Source organism: Octodon degus, unplaced genomic scaffold (assembly GCF_000260255.1).
Source record: "Octodon degus isolate 3935 unplaced genomic scaffold, OctDeg1.0 scaffold00031, whole genome shotgun sequence".
Lineage (NCBI taxonomy): Eukaryota > Metazoa > Chordata > Mammalia > Rodentia > Octodontidae > Octodon > Octodon degus.
Window position 1 is genome coordinate 15,904,168 of NW_004524607.1, and position 18,555 is coordinate 15,922,722.

The 18,555-nt window shown below is 52.2% G+C and overlaps 2 protein-coding genes across 2 annotated transcripts in view; both read right to left on the reverse strand.

Annotated features, from left to right (window-relative positions):
* The window catches only part of LOC101565192 (kinesin-like protein KIF19), a 32,806-nt gene extending 22,781 nt beyond the window's left edge, over positions 1–10,025 (reverse strand). The window contains exons 1-8 of the mRNA XM_004629696.3: positions 10,014–10,025; positions 9,186–9,266; positions 6,337–6,447; positions 4,714–4,801; positions 3,960–4,096; positions 3,604–3,729; positions 2,454–2,648; positions 25–174 (exon numbers count right to left, since the gene is read on the reverse strand). Of these exons, the coding sequence (XP_004629753.3) occupies positions 25–174; positions 2,454–2,648; positions 3,604–3,729; positions 3,960–4,096; positions 4,714–4,801; positions 6,337–6,447; positions 9,186–9,266; positions 10,014–10,016 (891 nt within the window). The 5' untranslated portion in view covers positions 10,017–10,025. The remainder of the gene's footprint in view (positions 1–24; positions 175–2,453; positions 2,649–3,603; positions 3,730–3,959; positions 4,097–4,713; positions 4,802–6,336; positions 6,448–9,185; positions 9,267–10,013) is intronic.
* Positions 10,026–12,389: 2,364 nt separating this feature from the next.
* Positions 12,390–18,555, reverse strand: part of Eif3b (eukaryotic translation initiation factor 3 subunit B) — a 23,039-nt gene continuing 16,873 nt past the window's right edge. The window contains exons 11-18 of the mRNA XM_023713375.1: positions 17,310–17,349; positions 16,601–16,737; positions 15,852–15,990; positions 14,862–14,987; positions 14,326–14,403; positions 13,788–13,896; positions 13,528–13,644; positions 12,390–12,860 (exon numbers count right to left, since the gene is read on the reverse strand). Of these exons, the coding sequence (XP_023569143.1) occupies positions 13,541–13,644; positions 13,788–13,896; positions 14,326–14,403; positions 14,862–14,987; positions 15,852–15,990; positions 16,601–16,737; positions 17,310–17,349 (733 nt within the window). The 3' untranslated portion in view covers positions 12,390–12,860; positions 13,528–13,540. The remainder of the gene's footprint in view (positions 12,861–13,527; positions 13,645–13,787; positions 13,897–14,325; positions 14,404–14,861; positions 14,988–15,851; positions 15,991–16,600; positions 16,738–17,309; positions 17,350–18,555) is intronic.

Consider the following 18,555-nt stretch of genomic DNA (forward strand, 5'->3'; position numbering starts at 1 on the left):
CACCTGGCGAGGCTGAGTGCTCACCTTCAGCAGGCGTGTGAGCTTGCTGTCCCGGAAGTTGACATACTGCGCGCGACCGCCCTTCTCGCTGAGTGCATTGATGCAGTTGCCCAGCGCCAGCAGGGAGCGGTTGATGTGCGCGCCCTCCTTCATCCTCTTGCCACGGTTCTGAGTCTGTGGGGAAGGCCATCTAAGCACAGGGGACCTATTCCCACCCCATAACCACTGCACCCTGTTCCCATAGTAGCCTGTGCTGTCCATTAGGTTTCCTGGGAGCCCTAGCCAGAGCCTGGCAGAGTGGGGGTCTGCCTGGGAGAACCCTGGCCTTCTGAGCTTTCCCCACTGTCCCGCTGACCTCTGACTCTTCACACACTCAGCATGCCTCACCCCCAGGCCACGAAACACAGGCTCTGTGAGGGCATAGCCTGTCCCTTGCTGGGCCTGGGTCCTCAGAACCTGCACACCTGCAGAGGTGCCTGGCCGCAGCAGTGCCCGACCACCCACAAGTGCCAACAAAGAGGTGGACGATGCTCCTGCAGGCCCGAGCAGGTGGACAAAACCCAAAACCCAAGCTGCTGCCGCAGCATGGTGACAATGGCAGGGATGGGCCTATATTTTCCTCCTTTGGCTTCTCTACATCTTCCAAATTTTCTGTATTTTATTATGTTCAAAATCATACAAGAATTGCCAAGGGCTGGAGATATAGCTCAGCAGCATAGCGCCTACCTGGTAAGTGCAAGGTCCTGAGTTCAATTCCCAATACCAAACAAACAAACACACACAAGAATTACTAAAGCTTTCTTTTTTTTTTTTTTAATTTTATTTATTTGTGTGTGTGTGTGTGTGTGTGTGTGTGTGTGTGTGTGTGGCCAGCTCAGCCCACCAGGGGGCAGTGCTGGCTGGCATGTGGTGCTGGGGATTGAACCACGGTCCCTGCACTTTGCTAAGCTTGTTCTAAGTAGGTGCTTTAGACCACTGAGCCATCTCACCAGCCCTAAAGCTTTCTTTTTAAAGATGAGGTTTTAGAGCCTATTGGCACATGCTTATTGCAGACAAATCTCCCAGGCTGTCTCCACCTCCTGATTTCCTAATCATGCTTTGAGGAGCTATGGGAGGGTGCCATAGGACAGCATGGGTAAAGGTCAGCACAGGCTAGGCAGGGTAGCTTTTGCCTGTAATCTGAGCAGTCTAGGAGGCTGAGGCAGGAGAATCACAAGTTGGAACCTATCAATTAATAAGGGCTGCAGCAGATGTACCTCAATGGAAAGGGCCAAGTTCAGTCCTCAAGACTGTGTACAGAGAGGGCACATAAGCAGGCTGCAGACACTAGCTGCTGCCAGGCAGGACCCAGGCTGCTGGAGTGACCAAGCCAGGGGTAGCCATTCCTGTATTGCGGGTCTGTATCAGGAGAGATCTTTTTGGAGAACTTGTGCTCAGAACAAATTCTTGGGCCTGGGGATATGGCTCAGTGGCATAAGTACAAGGTAAGCACAAGGTCCCGAGTTCGATTCTCATAACACACACTCACATTCACACACACACACACACACACACACACACACACACACACACACAAAACAAACTCTTTTTGCAAGACATTTTCTATGAGAGCCAAGTAGACCCCCAAGATAGCACTAGGTCACTGAATATACACAGCTCAAACTCCAAGGCCTAGAGAGCAGGACTGCTTGCCCAAAGCCACACAGCAAGTGGAAGAAGGTGAGAGCAGGGGCCTCGGACCCAGATCATTTTTGGTGCTCTCCCCTGGCACCAAGCCCTGGTGAGGCCAGTCTGGTCTCCACCGCTTCCTGAGCACAGCACTGCCCACGGCCAGCGCAGTTTCCGCCACGGTGTTTAGCTGCTCAGTGATGTGCCCACAGCTGTCTATGTACCAACCATGTCTTCAATATTCTGCATTCTGCTGCTGTGACCTCCTGAAGGGGCTCCCCTCCCCGTTCAGCCAATCCTAGGATGGCAAAGACCTACCTGCAAGCCTATTTTTCATCTGTATGCTTGCTCCCTAGAGCCCACTTCCCAGCCCTCCATGACTCTAAGCACTGCCAAATCACCCTGAGTCACCCTCTACTGTCTAGTGGGCACAATGCTGCCCTCCTGGGATGGCGCTAGTGAGTGCTAAGTGCTGGGTACGCTGGAGAAATGTGACCAATGTCACTTACTCATGACCTTGTTCTGACATAGCTCCTTCTTGGTCCCTGGCCCTTGGCCAGGTCCCTGCACCCAAGAAGTGCTCAGGCCACTGGTGCCATAGCCAAGAAGCCCCACACCCACACACAGAGACAGAAGCCTGGGGTGGTGAGCCTCCCTGAGGGGGTTGGGCAACACACTGTGAGCACCTCTTCTGGGCCAGGTGCTGTACAGGCATGGAAGGCCCAGTCTACATGGACTAGCAAGGTCCCAAGGGAGTGGGCATAATGACATCTGATGGGCCACACCTGGGAAGCACGCTCTGAGCCAGCCAGGTCCACCATGAAAAGCCTGCCAAGATGCACTTCCTCTGCCAGGTCTCGGCCACGCCGCCGCTGGTGCACTGTCACCTGCAGCACTGCATGGGAACGTGAGGACGTCTTGTTGGTGGCCGTGGGCTCCTGTGTGCGTTGCCGGTTGCCCCTGGTGAGGAGCTGCATGATCTGAGGACAGAGGCAGAAGGGGGTAATTGGGGTGTTGGAGCAGCCAGGTGTGTGTTCAAGAAACACCCTGAAAGAGGAGCGGTGGTGCTCTAAGCACCCCACCAGATGGGGGCAGTTGGTGGTTGACAGTAGGGAGTGATTCAAAGCTCAGTCACATGTGGCCAAGTAGAAGCGGCAGATTCCTGACCCCTGTACTGACTCTTTCCATCCTCCACCCACAGCAGACATCACCAGTGGATCCCCAATCTCTGCTCCACAGAGCCCAGAACAGCCCCAGGTTCCAGGCAGCTACAGAGCTGCTAAAGTTGGCTAGGGGGTGAAAGCCATCTGCCAGGCAGGCAGCTGTGGATCTCAGGCCAGGGAGCCCTTGCTGAGCACCCGCTGTGTACATCACCATGCCAGAATTTCGAGGTACATGTGGAGAGATGACTGAGAACAGAAGGAGGCATCTCCAGACAGCCCACAGTGGGACACAAAGGGCTGCTCACAATGGAGCTGGACCAGCATGGCCATGTGCAGGGGTGAGGGTTGAGCACTGAGAAGTCAGTCCGTGCTGACTCTGGAGGTGAGAAGGAGCCACATGAACTTCCTGGGCAGGAGGAGGCCCACCCCGAGTGTGTGTCAAATGTGGGCTGGCACACAGACTAGAGGCAGAGAGAAGATGGAGCTGTGGATGTGCCTGGAGCTGTCCCTTGCTGAAGGAGTGAGCATTAGGTCAGGGTGGCAGGTGGACATAGACCTAGCCTGTAGCAGGTAGCCTGGGAGGAAGGTATGGGGTTGGTCCATTAGTGATGTCTTCCCTGAGTACTAGCCCAGAGGTGGTCATGATAGAGATGATCACCTGTCACTGAGCTCAAATCCCACTGCTGGATCCCACTGTAGAGCTGTGTGTTGGCTTCTGCTCAGCAAAGTTGAGCCAGAACTTTGTGAGCTGCAGGGTGTGGCTGACCCTCACCTCTTGGGCATTCAATGTGGAGACCTCTGTGATGCCAGCAATCTGGATGCTGCCCCTAGAATCTTCTCTCAGGTCTAGAAACCCAGAGGATGGGTTCAGGAGGTCCCGGATAACTTCATTATAAATCTGGAGTGGAACAGAAAGATTGGAACAGAGAAGGTATGGTGGGAAGAGTCCCTTGTAAGGACTTCCATACCACTGGAGCTTCAATTGCTGGAGAAACCAGGGCAGAGGCTTTACACAAGCTGTCAGCGTGTGGGTAACATGCAGGGCTAGGACCTCACACACATACTTGTGTCTCTGGCTGTTGCACCCATTTTGCAGACAAGGCAGTAGAGGCAGGTAGGCAAGCTCACCTCAAAGTAAGACATGGACACACTGTAGTCCATGTTGTCCCGGGTCTCCTCAATGGCCTGGAAGAGGTCAGTGAGGGTCTGCAGATAGATGCCAGGCTCTGCATCCATACCCAGCATGGTGTGGGTCTTCCCTGCACCTGCAGGAGGTGTGGGCTCCTGAGATGGGCTCAAATGTGTTGTTTTGTAATAAGACAATTAACTTATCTCAATAGGCAAAAAGTGCCTCTCTACAGGGGCACCTCACCCCCCATCCTCTACGCCATAAAGGTGAGCACCCAGCCTCTCTTTCCTTCTGAGTTTGGCATGTACTAGAACTCGCTGACACATGTGATGAAAGAGTAAAATGGGCACACACTGTGACTCTGACCATCTGCCTCCCTCCTGTCTCCCTGCCTGTGCAATGGCAGGACTAGGGCTGGACCTATCTGGCTCTGATCCTCTTTGGTTGGACTTCAATGGGAGAAGTAGCTTAGATCTGTAAATGTTGACTGAACTCAACTCCTACTCGGAGAAGAAATCTGTGCTTCTCACGAGTAGCAGAGTGCAGGCTTGGGATGAAATCCAGAATCATACCAGGATCTTGTGGAAGTCATTGTATCTCTGGACTTAGTTCTCATCTCTGAGCAGAGGTCATCCCACCCACCTCTCAGAGCAGCTGAGAGGAAGTCAGCGCCTGCCATGAAAGCTCCTGTGTGGTTAAAGTTCCTCTGCCACCAACCCAATTCCCTCCGGGGGACACTGTGCTGTAAGATACCTGAGGGGCCGTAGGCAAACACTGTTGCATTGTATCCACAAATGACACCCTCTACCAAATGCTGGATGGTGGCAGAGTACACGTCTTCCTGCAGACAGACAGACAAACAGTCAAAGGACGTCCAGCCTGAGTTGGCAGGTTGTCTGCTTGAAGGGGACTGTGTGGTTGTGGAAAATGTAGTGTTCCCCCTGCATATGCATGGCACGCAGAGGACAGGGCTCGGTGTTAGGAACTCTGGGGTCACATCCCAGTCCTGTCGCTGGGCTACTTTGAGCACATAGTCTCTCTGCAGAGCTTTGTGTATAAGATGGTAAACTTGAGGCTGGTTTCCAGAGTTAAACACAAAGGCACATCAGAGCTGCCACCAGGAGGCCTGACATGCCCTAGCACTGGGCACAAGGGGTCCTCTCCCAAGGCTTTTCTGCAGGCGTTGAGAGGCTGAAAAGGACCCAAGTTTTGTGGAATTAGCAGTGCCTTGGGAGTCTTTTTTAAAATTTTATTTTATTTGTATTTTTTAGGGAAGGGTCTACAGGGTGTTCAGGGTCTCACTACTAGATCAGACTCCTAGTGATCCGCCTGTTTACAACCTCCCAAGAGCTGGGATTATAGGTGTGCACTACCACGCCCAGTCTCAATGGCTTGCAGGTGCTTTGCGCTTATTCTCCTGAGCCATCTTCCTGGCCCATGGGAGTCTTATGAAGAGTACAATTTCTCTTTTTTCTTGTAGTACTAGAGATGGCCTCAGGGTGTCACTCAGACTAGACAAGCCTTCACCACTGAGCTACAACCTTGGTCTTTTTTAAAAAATTAATTTTTAGATAAGATCTCACGAATCTACCCAGTTTGGCCTTGAATTTGCAATCATCTTGCTTCAGCCTTCTGGGTAGTTGGGACTACAGACATGTGCCACCACATCTGGCTATCATGTACCCTCTTTATGGGACAAAGCTGGGACTTGAACACCAGGGGCAATCTGGGCTCACAAGCTGTGGTACAAGACCACAATATCTAGCAGTGGGGATGTGTAGGTGGTGAGCTCCCTGCCCACAGGGAGTCCAAGGAGAGACACCATGAGGATGGGTATATGAGGCATGCAGGTTCAGGGCTCTGACAGCAGCAGCCCCCACTTCCTGGATACCTTCTCTGGGTCCTGCTCGTGAAATTGCTGCAGTTACCACTCCTCTGGGAGCCTAAAGCTGGCACTGCCTCTCTGGCTATGGGCCTGGGTAGGACTCTGTGGGCACACAGGCAGGCAGGCAGGCAGGCAGCTTTTCCTCACCAGTAGAGTAGAGCTCTGCGTCCGTGTATTCTACAAGGTTGCTTCAAGGCCTCTAGAACAAGGTATGCCAGGGCCTCTGCTGGATGAATGCTGGTGACTGACTCCTCCTACCCTCAATGACACTAGGACCCCAATGTGAGAAGAACAGCTTGCTCGGGCAGAAGCGGGGACTGTGTGCTGTGTAATGATGTGGAGTCCTGACCCAGACGCATACTCAGGTCCACTAGCCTCCCATTCCGGCCCCTGGTCAGGCTTCCAGCCTGCACCTCCTTCTTCCTTATGCAGACCCTGGGAGAAGGTGGGTGACACAAGTAAGTGTGTGTGTGTGGGGGGCAAGTTGGTACCTGTGATGAGTGGTGGTCAAAAACTCTGTCAAAGATGAAGGTGCGCTCCCGGGACCGGTGTGCGCGCAGGGTGTCCTCAGGGTCCTCACCAGGGTCCATGAGCACAACTGCCTGAGGAGGGGACAGAAGAGTGCTGAACCCCCCTCAACAAACTCTGGCCCCCAGGTTGCACCAGGCCAGAGTAAGACCTGGATGTGAGGGGACTGTGAGCTTCTGCATTGGAGCCCACCCACCCAGCACCCCTCCGCTCCCCTTCTGCCAGGCAGCAGGTCCTACTCCTGTACCCCAAAGCAAATGTGAGACCCCCCCAGCCTGCTATACTCTGCTGCCATGTTCACAGCTCACCCATATGTCTCTAACCAGAGCCGGCCAGGAGGGCAACTGGAACAACCCTGCCTGGCACAGCAGGCCAGCTTCAGTAACAGCTCCCCCAGGGCCCAGGGCCCAGGTGACAAACCCTGTCCTGAACAGAGGAGGCAGGGGATGAGGAGCATTGTAGGCTGTGGGTGCTGGGCTGGCCGCCCACTGCTGTGCTCACCTCACACAGCAGCCCTGAGGATTCTCAGGGGGAAGGGGACAGCCTACGCACAGGCAGGAAAACTAAAGGGATTCTGGAAAACCCTCCAGCGTGGCTTTGTTGCTCAGAGCCTGGGGCGTCTCCCATCCCACTGAAATAAGTAATTATGAAGCGAAGTGTAGGAGGCTCTCTGGGGGGCAGAATGCTCAAAGGAGTCCTTGCTAGGGAATCGGGGGCATCTAGACCACAATACACCCTGCCTGGTGGTAACTCAGGGACCATGGGCCCCTGTGAGGACCACAGAGTTGGGGAACATAGCAGGATGGCACCAACAGCATGCCATCTGGCCACCAGCTGGTCCCCTTTACTCAGAGCTTTGGAAACTGGGGTCCTAAGGGGCCAGAGTCTGGAGAGGTTCTTGGGGAGTCAGTGGCAGGCTGTACCCAGGTCTCCAGGGCTGCCCCTGGCTGCTGGCCAGTTCTTGTTCCATGATGTAAGCTGACTCTGTGCTTTCCTTCTCCTTCCAAGCCAGGAGGACTAGAGGATGAGACGACACAGGGGCAGCTCCATGTGTGCCCGTGGGCCAGCCAGTGCTGCAGGAGAAAGTGGACTGGTCTCCAACTCAGAGGGCCATGGAGGGGCCTGTGGAGCTGATGACCACACCATGGATATGGAACCCTAAGGCCTGGTTTCCCAGCCTGGCTCTCTGCCTTACCAGACAGAAGGCCTTGGACAGGTCATTCGGTTTTAAAAAGCCTCCGTTTTCTCCTCTGTAAAAAGGCAGTGCTCGTAGAATCCACTGTGAAGGGACTGAGACAGGTGAATAGGACAGCCCCTGAACCCTGGGTGCTCAAAAATTTATCAGCTGCCTTGGGTATTAGGTAAAAAAAAAATAATAATAAAATTAAAAAAATTACTGCTTTCTTATGTTAAAAAGAAATTATTAAAGCCAGATTCGGTAGCAGTGCTCTATAATCCCAGCACTGTAGGAGGCTGAGGCAGGAGGATTGAAAGTGAGAGCCCAGTCTGGGCAATATACTGACTTAGTGAGATCTCGTCTCAAAAAACAAAAAAAATCTTTTTAAAGGGTTGGGGAGAAAGGAATCATTATGCAGGTGAAGGGTTATGTCAGGTTACAGTAAGGCACAGTTACAGTACAATGTCCACATCCGGGCAATCCAGGCACAGGAATGTGGGAAGCCTATCGTGTTCTTGCAACTTTGTAGTTAATTGGCCTGAAGTCACTTTAAGTTTAAAAAGTTAAAGGAAAATGTGAATATGCCACAACACAGACAAGCCTCCGTAGCAACAGCTATATAGAAGCTACACACAAAAGGCCACATATTGTGGGGTTTCACTGATATGAAACACCCAGAATCCAGTTAGAAAGTAGACTGGTGGCTGCCAGGGGCCAGGTTGGGGGATATGAGGGCTTATGGGTGTGGGTATGTCACTAGCAGTGTGAGCTGTACAGTGAATCTGTGTGATGCAAAACACACTCTGCTGTTCTGAAGACTGAGCTGGCTTCCTACAGGACGCTGGCCTCATCTTTGCAGTGCACCACCCTGTTGGAACACAGGCCACATGAGCTGCATTTCTGTCAGGTCTCCAGGGCTCCTTACTTGATGCCGCCAGGTAATGACAGCACCATCTCCATGTCGCACATGAATTTTGGCAGAGCAGCACTCAGTGTGCCTGGGTTAGCCCCCTGCTCCAGAGCTGAGTCCTTTCCTGAAAAACTTTTGGCTCCCTCAGCCCAACCGCTGTCTGGCTCCCTTGGCTTAGTTTTCCACAGCCTTGGTCCTGCCCCTCCCCTGGTGCTGTCCCTCCCAAGTTGTCCCATCTGTGTTGTCTTCTGACTGACTTATCAGATAAGGACTGGGTACTCCGATCCCTGGCAGCAGTCACAGGGATCTCTGTCTACCAGCTTCCTGGGTCTTCTACCCTTGAACATAAACATCCTCCCCAGAGTCACATTTCACTTGCACGCATGGAAGACAAAGTGGGAAATCCAACCCATGGAGCATGCCCTGCCCCCAGATCTTGCATTTATTCCTGCAAGTGACAGCCAAGGGCAAGTGCTTTCCTGGCTGCCAGCAGCTTGAAGGAATCACGTGGGGCTCTGCAGTAGATCCAGATCCAGCTCCTGCATGGTTCTCCATGTCCCTGCTCTGCACCAGGGTCCTACTATGCCTTCCTACATCACAGCAGCAGGGTGGTGGGCATCGTCCTGGCTCCACCCACATCAGAGGGTTTGGTAATGAGAAAAGCATGGATAGCCACTGGGCTTCACAGCTGCTCCACCTGCACAGGTCCCCTGGCTCCACCTCACCTGGTCCCCTACTTTGTGGGCGATGATGGTGGCTCCTTCCTCCAGTTCAGCCTCACTGAGTGGGCGGATCCGAAGCGCCACCTGTAGGTAGGACATGAGCAACCCGTGCACAGGCATTCTTCCTCGACAGTCCCTCTCCCTAAGCCCCTAAAGCTCTGCCTTGCTTTTTCTCTTGGGGGAGCAGTGAAGGGTCAACGCTGAGCAACCCCTGGTTCTGTCCTAGCTCCTCAACACTTGCAGTAAGTTGCTCACGACCCCCAGGAAATGCTTTGAGGAACACAAGCCACTGCGTCACCTTCACTGAACACACAGGAAACTGAGACACAGACAGGTAAGGTAACTTATCCCAGGCCACACAGCTGCAGAGGGAACTTACTACCTTGTCAGTAATGACCACCAGAAAGAATGTACACCAAGCTCAGCTCTTCAGGCCAGCAGAGAGCACTTTGGGAAGACATTGTCTACCAAGAGGAAAACTATAGACTATCGTATTATCTGGCTTCCCTTTATTAAGGGAGCCCAGAGAGACCCCAGGGGTTGGATGCTATATGATCTGTAGCCTCTCACACTGGTCTCCAATTGGACTACAGAGAGGGGCAAGTCCCTACCTCACCCAAAGATCAGCCAGGAGCCGAGTGACACAGCAGTAAGTGTCTGCCCCCATTGAGGTCCTGGTACAGAAACTGAAGCTCCTGAGGCGGGGGGCTCACAGGGCATGGGGTGAGGAGGGGACAGGGTGTTACTGGGTCACAGCAAGGGACGGCCAATGGACAGAGGACCTGCCCTGAGGGCACTGGGCAGGGAATACTGGGCAGGAGGGGCACTTACCATGAGCTGTTGGTCTTTGGGCTCCATCTCCCTGAAGGCCGGGCTGCCCCGGGCTGGGGAGAGGCCAGTTGTACTTTGGGAGGGCATGACACCAACCAGGACAGCTCCCTGCAACACTGGCTGGTGTTTCTGCTTCCCTGGCAGAGGTGGAGGCAAGGAGATCTATCTCAGCTCACCTCGCCCCGCCCCATGACATCAGCAGAGTCCTTGGGGAGGGGGAAGCCAGGGCCATTGAGAGCTTGTTTACAAACCTGGTGTCACCTCTAACCCTCTCTGCAGTCAGGACAACCCACTCATGGTGAGTGGGCCCAGGCAGAGGAGCAGACCTCCTGATCTCATTTGCCCAGGACAGCCTTGGCCAGGAGCTTCCAGCCTGTGCACTTAGCCAATGCCATGGTGACCTGGGTACCACAGGCCTCCCTGTGCAGAGCTGAGCCCACTTGCCACCTGCCCCGCAGAAGGGCTAAATCTTTTCTTTGCAGTATAGAGCCCCTTCTCCCACCTTGAGTCCCAGAGGGGTAGCTAGCCACAGGGTCACCTGAGACATTATCTACCCCTGAAGCCATTTTGCCATTTCAGGTTCCATTGACCTTACGGCTTTCCCATTCGAGGGAACAGCAACTACAAATGTCAAATCATCTTGTAATTTCATTTTTCCAAATGGCTTTCAAAGAAACCTTAAGACGACTTCTTTATTTAGATGTAATTTCCGAGTCTTTCTCTAGTCTTTTCCACTCATGACCTGATTAAGGATCCATCAGGTGTTTTTGCGGCTGGGCTCTTTCCACTGTACCCCTGAAGGCTCTGCCCCAAGAATCTATCCAGCTAGGCATGACGTTAACAAGGGTGCAAGGAACCAGGGTGGTGCCTGTAATGCTTTTGCATTTTGACAAGGTCCAGGAAGCCCGGACCTGAGCCCACTGCCAAAGCTTGTAACTACAGCTGCAAAGAGAGTGGGGTCAGACTCACCCAAGGTTACTAAACCTGCAGGCTCTTGCCCAACAGGAAGGCCTCAGCCTCTTCCTTTGGGAACCTAACTGGACACTTAACTCCATGAAGTGAGCACCATGCTTGGTCACGCTCTTCTTTCTTGGTGTCCAGATCAATGGTGGACCTCCAAAAGTTGTTGCTACCCCCACCCTGCTGTACTGTCCACATTGCCCCAGTGGGTTTGCACCAAGGGACAGAAGGTGTCTGCTGGGCCCTTTCCTGAGAAACTTCCCTGAGAAAGGGAGGACTGGGAGATCTGGGGTTCCCAAACTCTTGCCAGGCCCCCAGGAGACTGGCCCTGCAGGGAAGCCTGGGCCCACCCAAGGCCTGAATCCTGGGACACCCACCCTCCTGCCCAAGAGCCAGGCACAGGCTAGGTCAAGACCTTCCTGCAGGAAGCTGCCCTGGAAGTCCACCTCTATTGCAGAAGAGAGCAAGCACCAATGTTTCAGAAATTCTTTTATTTACAAATCATGTAAAACAATTACAATTGATTTTAGAACAGTGAAAAACTTTTGAAAGCTATTCAAAAATCTGTTAAAGTGATAAATTGTCTTTTTTTCACTGCCATAAAGTTGGAAAAACAGCACATTTAAAGAACATAGCAATGGCCAAGAATGCTATAAAACGTGTGCTGAGGGGGATGGGATGGGCCAAATGCCAGGACCCCAACAGCAACAGAATCAGAGGAACCCAGAGCGGAAGACCTAGGGAAAGGAAAAGCACCAAGTGTCCCACTCTCGAGAACCAGTCAGGAGGGAGGCCCTGCTGAGCCCAGTGCACAGCCTCATCCCAAGGACATCAGCACAGCATCCCAGGGGCCACACTGGGCTGGCCCTGCCCTGAGACCAGACAGCCCTGGGAATTCCAGCAGGCCTTGGGTGCAGATCCTCAGTGCCCCTTCTGTGCTTCCAGCACCATGAGATATAGGGCAGGGCAATGGGGAAACCAAACTCACGGGGCAGACAGCAGCAGCACTGTGGGCAGGACTGAGCCAAAGCAGAGGCTGTACATGCCCTTCCCGGGGAAAAGCTAACTCAGGACAACAGCGCCTACACTGACACCCCCACCACGAACTTTCCACCTTGCTAACTGCAAAGTTAGAAAGTTTTCAACAAGGGAAAAGAAAGGGGGTTCCTCAAAAAAAAAAAAAAAAAAAAATGCAAGGAATTCCACTTTGGACCCAGTGGACTAACTTGTGGCCAGAAGAGACGGCAGAGCAGGAGCAGGTTCCCCAAGCTGGCTACCACGAGGGTCCCTATAGGGCACTATGTATGCCAAGAGACAAAAGGTGCCATGCCCAGGCTGACCAAAGACCCTTACCACTGGGGAGGGAACAGGCACCAGGATCAAGGCCACGAATCTATGTGCAAACAAAGGAGAAAGACAGCTTGTTCATACAGGTTTGCTTTATTTCCACGGTCAGCCTGCCAAGAGGACCTGCCATCCAGAAGGGCAGGTGAGGGCAGTGCTTCCTGGGCACCTGGTGAGCACCTCCTGCTGGTCTCCAGGATCCACCCAACACAGGCCCACGCAGGGCCAAGTCCTCGAACACAGAAACCCACCGCTTGGCTGAGGCGACCCCTGTAAACACCACCACAGCAAGAGAGCAGCCACAGGAGCACTGCAGCTGGAGTCCAGGTGCAATCATGGCGGTGCTGACATCCAAACAGCAGAAAGTGAAAGCAGTGCCTAAAACTGCCCACTGCGGACACCAGGGGTTAAAGGCACAAAATCGTGTCATGATGGAAGGATCCCAGGTGCGTTCACAGTCCAGAGTGAAAGAAAGCACAGGTAAAAACCCAGGTGTGCAGGCTTTCTGCAGGAGGGCCTCGGCGCCAGGCCCAGCATGGTGACCTGAAACACAAATCACTGTTTGTATCCTGCTGCGCAGAGGACCCACAGCAAGAGCTCCACTGCCTGCCCAGAAGCAGGCTCCACAGTCATGGCACTACGAGGCTGGCAGGTGGGAGACCTGCTTCAGTCTCAAGGACCCCAATGACCCCCAGTGTGGAGCCAGCTGCAAGCCCCTGACATACTGGCCCAGGACAGAGACCAGGCAGTGTTTGAGCTCCCTCTGCCCACATGGCTTAGGTTTAGCCCTGCCCCTCACCATTCCTCAGAACCCCTACATGCACAGTGCTGTGCTTCCACCTCAGAACTGGCTGGCTAGTCACAGCTAGCACAGGGAGTCACAGCTGTTGTGTCCACCCTCCTTCCTGGAGGGTACACGAAGGATGTACCCTAGCAAAGCCCCCTAGAGTGAGGCAACCCGCCTGGCACTTCATATCAACTGCCAAGGTCTCCTCAGCCATGTCCCTTCATAACCCATCACTTGCTTATCTGCCAGTGCTACCTCCTGACCCCTAAGAGTGGCTCTGCACATCCTTGTCACTCCACACACACGACTGCACCAGCCCTGCAGCCCTAAAGCTGCACTCCTGTTCTTCACAGCTACTTCATGGGGCAGGTGAAGCCGCGAGAATCACCACAGGCGCTCCTGTGAAGGGAGTTTGCCTCTCACCACAGTGCTCTGGTCACTCCTGGTTCCCAAGGGGAATGATCTCCTCTGTGACAAAGAACTCAATGGTCTCCTCCTCCCAGTCATCCACATTGCTGTCCAGCTCATCTGTGTCCACCCCTGAGAAGTGAGAGAGCAAGGCTGACTCTCAGGTGGATCCTCACCAACAGGGCGGGCAGCAGCAGACCCAGGCTGTGCTGTTAGCACTGGCCCACAGCATAGGGCACCACTCCTCTGTCACTGCCTCAGAACCTGGCAGTTACCTCCTCTCAGCTCCAGACGCTCATTCTTCTGCTCCATGTAGCGCTCCTGAGCCATCTTCCGGTATTTCCGGAAGTCTTCCATCATGGTTCTCCGCCTTTCCACAAGTTCCTATGGACAAAGTCCAGAGGCATTACAGAACAGAACTATAATTCCAATACTTGGGGAGGCTGAGGCAGGAGGACTACAAGCTCAAGCTCAGCCTTGGCAACATATTGTCTATATGAAGGCTGAAGAATGCACCTCAGTGCAAAGGTCTTAGGTTCAATAATCTCAGGCCAGAATAGTGGGATATATTTGTTCCCAGGTTTCTCCTCTAATATCCCACTACCACTATCATCTATGTAACTGAAAAGCAGCCACCAACCAATAGAGCCAATCAGGCCATTTGTTCCAGGTGCCAGAGCCTGCTGGTCCACCCCAACGTAGCAGAACATGCAGGTGCTGGGAAAGTTTCGCTCTTCTCACTAGCCCACAACAGCCTGCCTGTGTCATGCCTGGGACAGCAGCTGCCTTTAGCAGCTCCCAGAACAAGCTCACCTTTGAGGCTTTGGACTGGCTCAAACGATCCTTCTGTTCAAAGATTTTCGAGTATTTCTTCAGATCCTTTTTAATTTGCTGAATCAAAGACAAGTTACTTGGGATTAACATTCAGAGCAAGAACCACAAACACAACTTTTAGTCAGAGTCACTGTCCTCAGCAATTTGAAGATTTCTGAACACAGTCCTGTTGGCTCTTGCTTCTGAGTTCACTACACGAAGCAACTGTCCTGGGATTCACACTCTCCTCTTCACTCTGACCCGGTACCACCAGCCAACTCTCCCACAGTCACATCTGCATGAGTCCCCAAGGCTGTATGCCAGCCCCAATCTATGAGAGACTTCTGGTACCACCTCACGGTCATCCAGACTATCTTGAAACTACTCTTCTCCCCTTGCCCACCTGCACATTGTCAAGAGCTCTACAATGTCTTGCTTCCATTTCCTAGTCACCACCCTTACAGTAACAACGAATCACAACCATTTCTGTTTGGTACAACAGCTTCCACGCCCTGAGCCTGAAGAGGAGCCCACACCTTTATCTGCTCCTGGCTGAGCAGTGTCGGGGGCCGGGGTCTCCACAGCAGCTGGCAGAAGCGGTCCTTGTTATTCTTCTGCAGGAGGCGTCCCTGGAATGTCCACAGCCAGTAGGCATTGTCCACCTACAAAAGAGCGGGGCACCCTGAACCATCAGGTCACATGAGACAAAGATCCAAAGACAAAGACAAAGCCTTAGCTGCCAACAGAGCCAACAACAGCAGCCACTGTATCTGTGAAAGGGTGCTCTGGGCACTTGACAGAGAGCAGCGAACAGCCCAGGCAACTTATCAAGACCCTATCTCAAAGTAAAAAGTTAAAAGACGTTACTCAATGCAAAGGCTCTGGGTTCAATCCCCAGTATCACAAAAACCAGCCCCCCAAACAAACCATAACCATCCATAGTAAAAATAAAAACACACAAAGCAAGAAAGCAAGTAAAAGTAAGCAAGAAAGGACACAATCCAAAAATAACCCCATTGAAGATGCTATTCCCAGGCTATCAGCAAAGTGTTCCTGAAAACTCAGTTTCACTAAACAATCACTCTACGTGCCCTCACAGGTTCTAGGGGGATGAACTAGTACAGCTGTTTTTTTTTTTAATTATTTATTTATTTTTATTTATTACATTTATTTATTGTGTGTGTGTGTGGCCAGCTCAGCCCACCAGGGGGCGGGGCTGGCTGGCATGTGGTGCTGGGGGATCGAACCACGGTCCCTGTGCTTTGACAAGCTTGTTTCAAGTAGGTGCTTTAGACCACTGAGCCATCTCACCAGCCCCAGTACAGCTGTTAACACCTTCTTCCTCCCTTGCTGTGAAATCAACTGCTGCTCCTTGGAAGTCAGAAAAGGAACACCAACACTCCCTGCCAGCCAGGGCGGGGCTGGGAGAAGGCCTGGCCCCTTTCCCTGAGGGTCCAGCACACCACCACCAACCCACACGGCCAGTTGGGTTCTGCTGCCACAGCTATTTGGGTCTTCTACCTTACCTTATGGCTCCACCAGGACACAGAGGTGACCACATAGCGTCCAGTGGGATCCCATTCGACATCAGAGGCCATGTAGTGCTCTGCAATGTTCATGACAGTGCAGTCTGAGGTGTCAACGAACGCCAGGGCTCCATTCATGCTGTGGAAACAGCAAGCACTCAAATCTTCCACGTCCCCACTGGGAGCACCAAACTGGCTGCTCTGGGCTCACAGCAGCCAAACCTCTGCCTCAACTGCAGTTTATATGGAAACCATCGTGGTAATATTCTTGGAATGAAGGTTTGAGACTGGGACTACTACACAGACAGGGTACATAAGGCTCCTTGCATTGTGATTACTAAATAAGTATCACAGGAAGCTAACCAGGCCTTCAAAATGACAACAGTGAGCCTGTAACAGAGCAAGGAACTCAAGAGACAGTGCTGAATGGCTCCACTTTAAACCAGAACAACAGAGGGAGACACTAAGTTCTCATCTTTCTACCAATCAGAGGTAACAACAGTCACACGGCTGTCTAGTCAAATCGTTATCCTGGTAGAAGACTCAGGGTTTTCCAGGAGTAGAGCCAGCAAGGCCTTTTCTAAGCAGAGGGATATCTGCCTATCCTCTTAAGTACCTATAAGAGCATTCAAAATTCCTCACCCAAGTCTCAGACCTATGTGGACATACAAAGGAAAGACAATGTCCCATCCTCCCAGCCAGAGCCTGGCCAGACTATGGCTGCAGCTGGCAGATTCACCGGCACTCACCTCCTCAGACCGGCTAGCACAACAAACTGCCCCTGGGGACTCCAGAAGATGGTGTTTGCCTGCTGCTTATCGAACATTTCTGGAAGAAAAGCAAGTGCCCATGAGTCCGTGCCACAGCCAACACAGACACAATGCTCCTAGGGATAGCCTGGTAAAAAGACATACAGCTAGGACCCACTGACATCAATCTGACCAGTCACCTCTGAAAACTACCTCCAAAGGCCCAGCATTTAGGTACAGCTTAGATTATAAGCCAAAAAGAAAAGAGGAATGGGGAGATAGCTCAGTGGAATAAGTGCCTGCCTGGCAAGCACAAGGTCCTGAGTTCCGAAAAGAGGAAAAACAAGGAGCACTGGGGTCTTTGAAGCTATAGTATTTTCTTAAAAAAACTTCTCAAGCCAAGGGGACAAAGGATTCCTCCATGGTGAATATTGTACTCCTCACACTCAGAAAGCCCACAATGCCTATCAAATCATCAGGGACAGGATCCCAATAAGACCAGAGTAAGGGCTCTGCTACAGGCTCCCAGTACCTTGTTACAGTTGTGGGGTCACAGAAACTAAATTTATCATCTTTCTACACATGTTCACTCCCACAGTTAGTGGCAGTCTCTGCCTGGACCACACCCCGACCCCACAACTACATGTCAGGCTTTCCACAAGCTACAGTGAATTCCTCTAGCTTCAGGAGACCCTAAGAACAGATAGACATGCGAGGAGTGGGAGAAGATGCAGTAGGGGTACACCACCCTGTAGGGCAGGATTCTCACATGCACTTCAATGAGCAATGCATTGTGATAAAAGTGTTCATTCTGTGAGTCCTGATGGTCTGACACATGGCAAGATGCAGAAGACAGAAAATTGACAACCAGGCTCAAAAAAGGTGTGTCATGCACGAAACTCAGAAGGTAGAAGGCACCCTTTTACCTTTCTGTGCATTCACTGTATAACTTTGCATGAGATGCCTTTTGTCTGTTAAGTGCCTTTTTTTTTTTTTTGAGATAGGGTCTCCCTATGTAGGCCAGGCTGCCTTTAGACTTGTGGCAATCCTCTTGCCTCAGCCTTCCCAGTTTTTTTTGTTTTTTGTTTTTTTTTTAAAGATTTATTTATTTATTTGGTACAGGGTCTCGCTATACAGCTAGCGATCCTCCTGTCTCAGCATATCCCTCCACCTCTACTCCCATGTACTGGGATTATAGGCGTGTGACACCACAGACAGTTTCAGTGGCCAGCACAGCACAGCACAAAATGTGGGGCCAGGGATCATTCAGACTGCCAAATTATCTACCCAGCTCCCCCAGTGCTCGAGTTATTGGTATGCACCACACCTGGCTTTGTAACTGAATACTCAAAATACTACTACAACCAATTCTGTGATGCACAGTCCATTGTTCCTGCTAAGCTGTGGCTGAGTAAAGACTAAATTCACAGAACTGTCTGGGGAAGAGCTAGCCCCAGGATATACCAATCCCTCCTGGGTATAACACAGCCCAGGAGCAAGGGAGCACAGCCTGATAGATTGCTGAGGATGAGAAACACTGGTAACACAGCCACTGCTTGCTCAATCCCACAGTACTCGCTAAGTCTGTGTGTGCTGATCCTCGCAGAGACCGAGGACATGAAACAGAGTAAGAGGCAGCTATCTTTAGGGGCATGCACCCATAAGAATGACAAGGCCTGCTCAGGGGAGAAAACTGGGGTGACTCTGTACCCCAGGGAAGAACCCACACTGAGCAAAGGCCTGGCCACATATGCTGGGACAGAGGGACTAACATTGGTAAGGCAGAGTCACAGCTACAAGTTGACCCTTGTGCCAGGGCAGACCTAGTATCCTTAGAAGGGTGGTCATGGGGCTAGTGAAATGGCTCAGTGGTCTAAAGCACCTACTTAGAACAAGCTTAGCAAAGCACAGGGACCGTGGTTCAACGCCCCCAGCACCACATGCCAGCCAGCCCC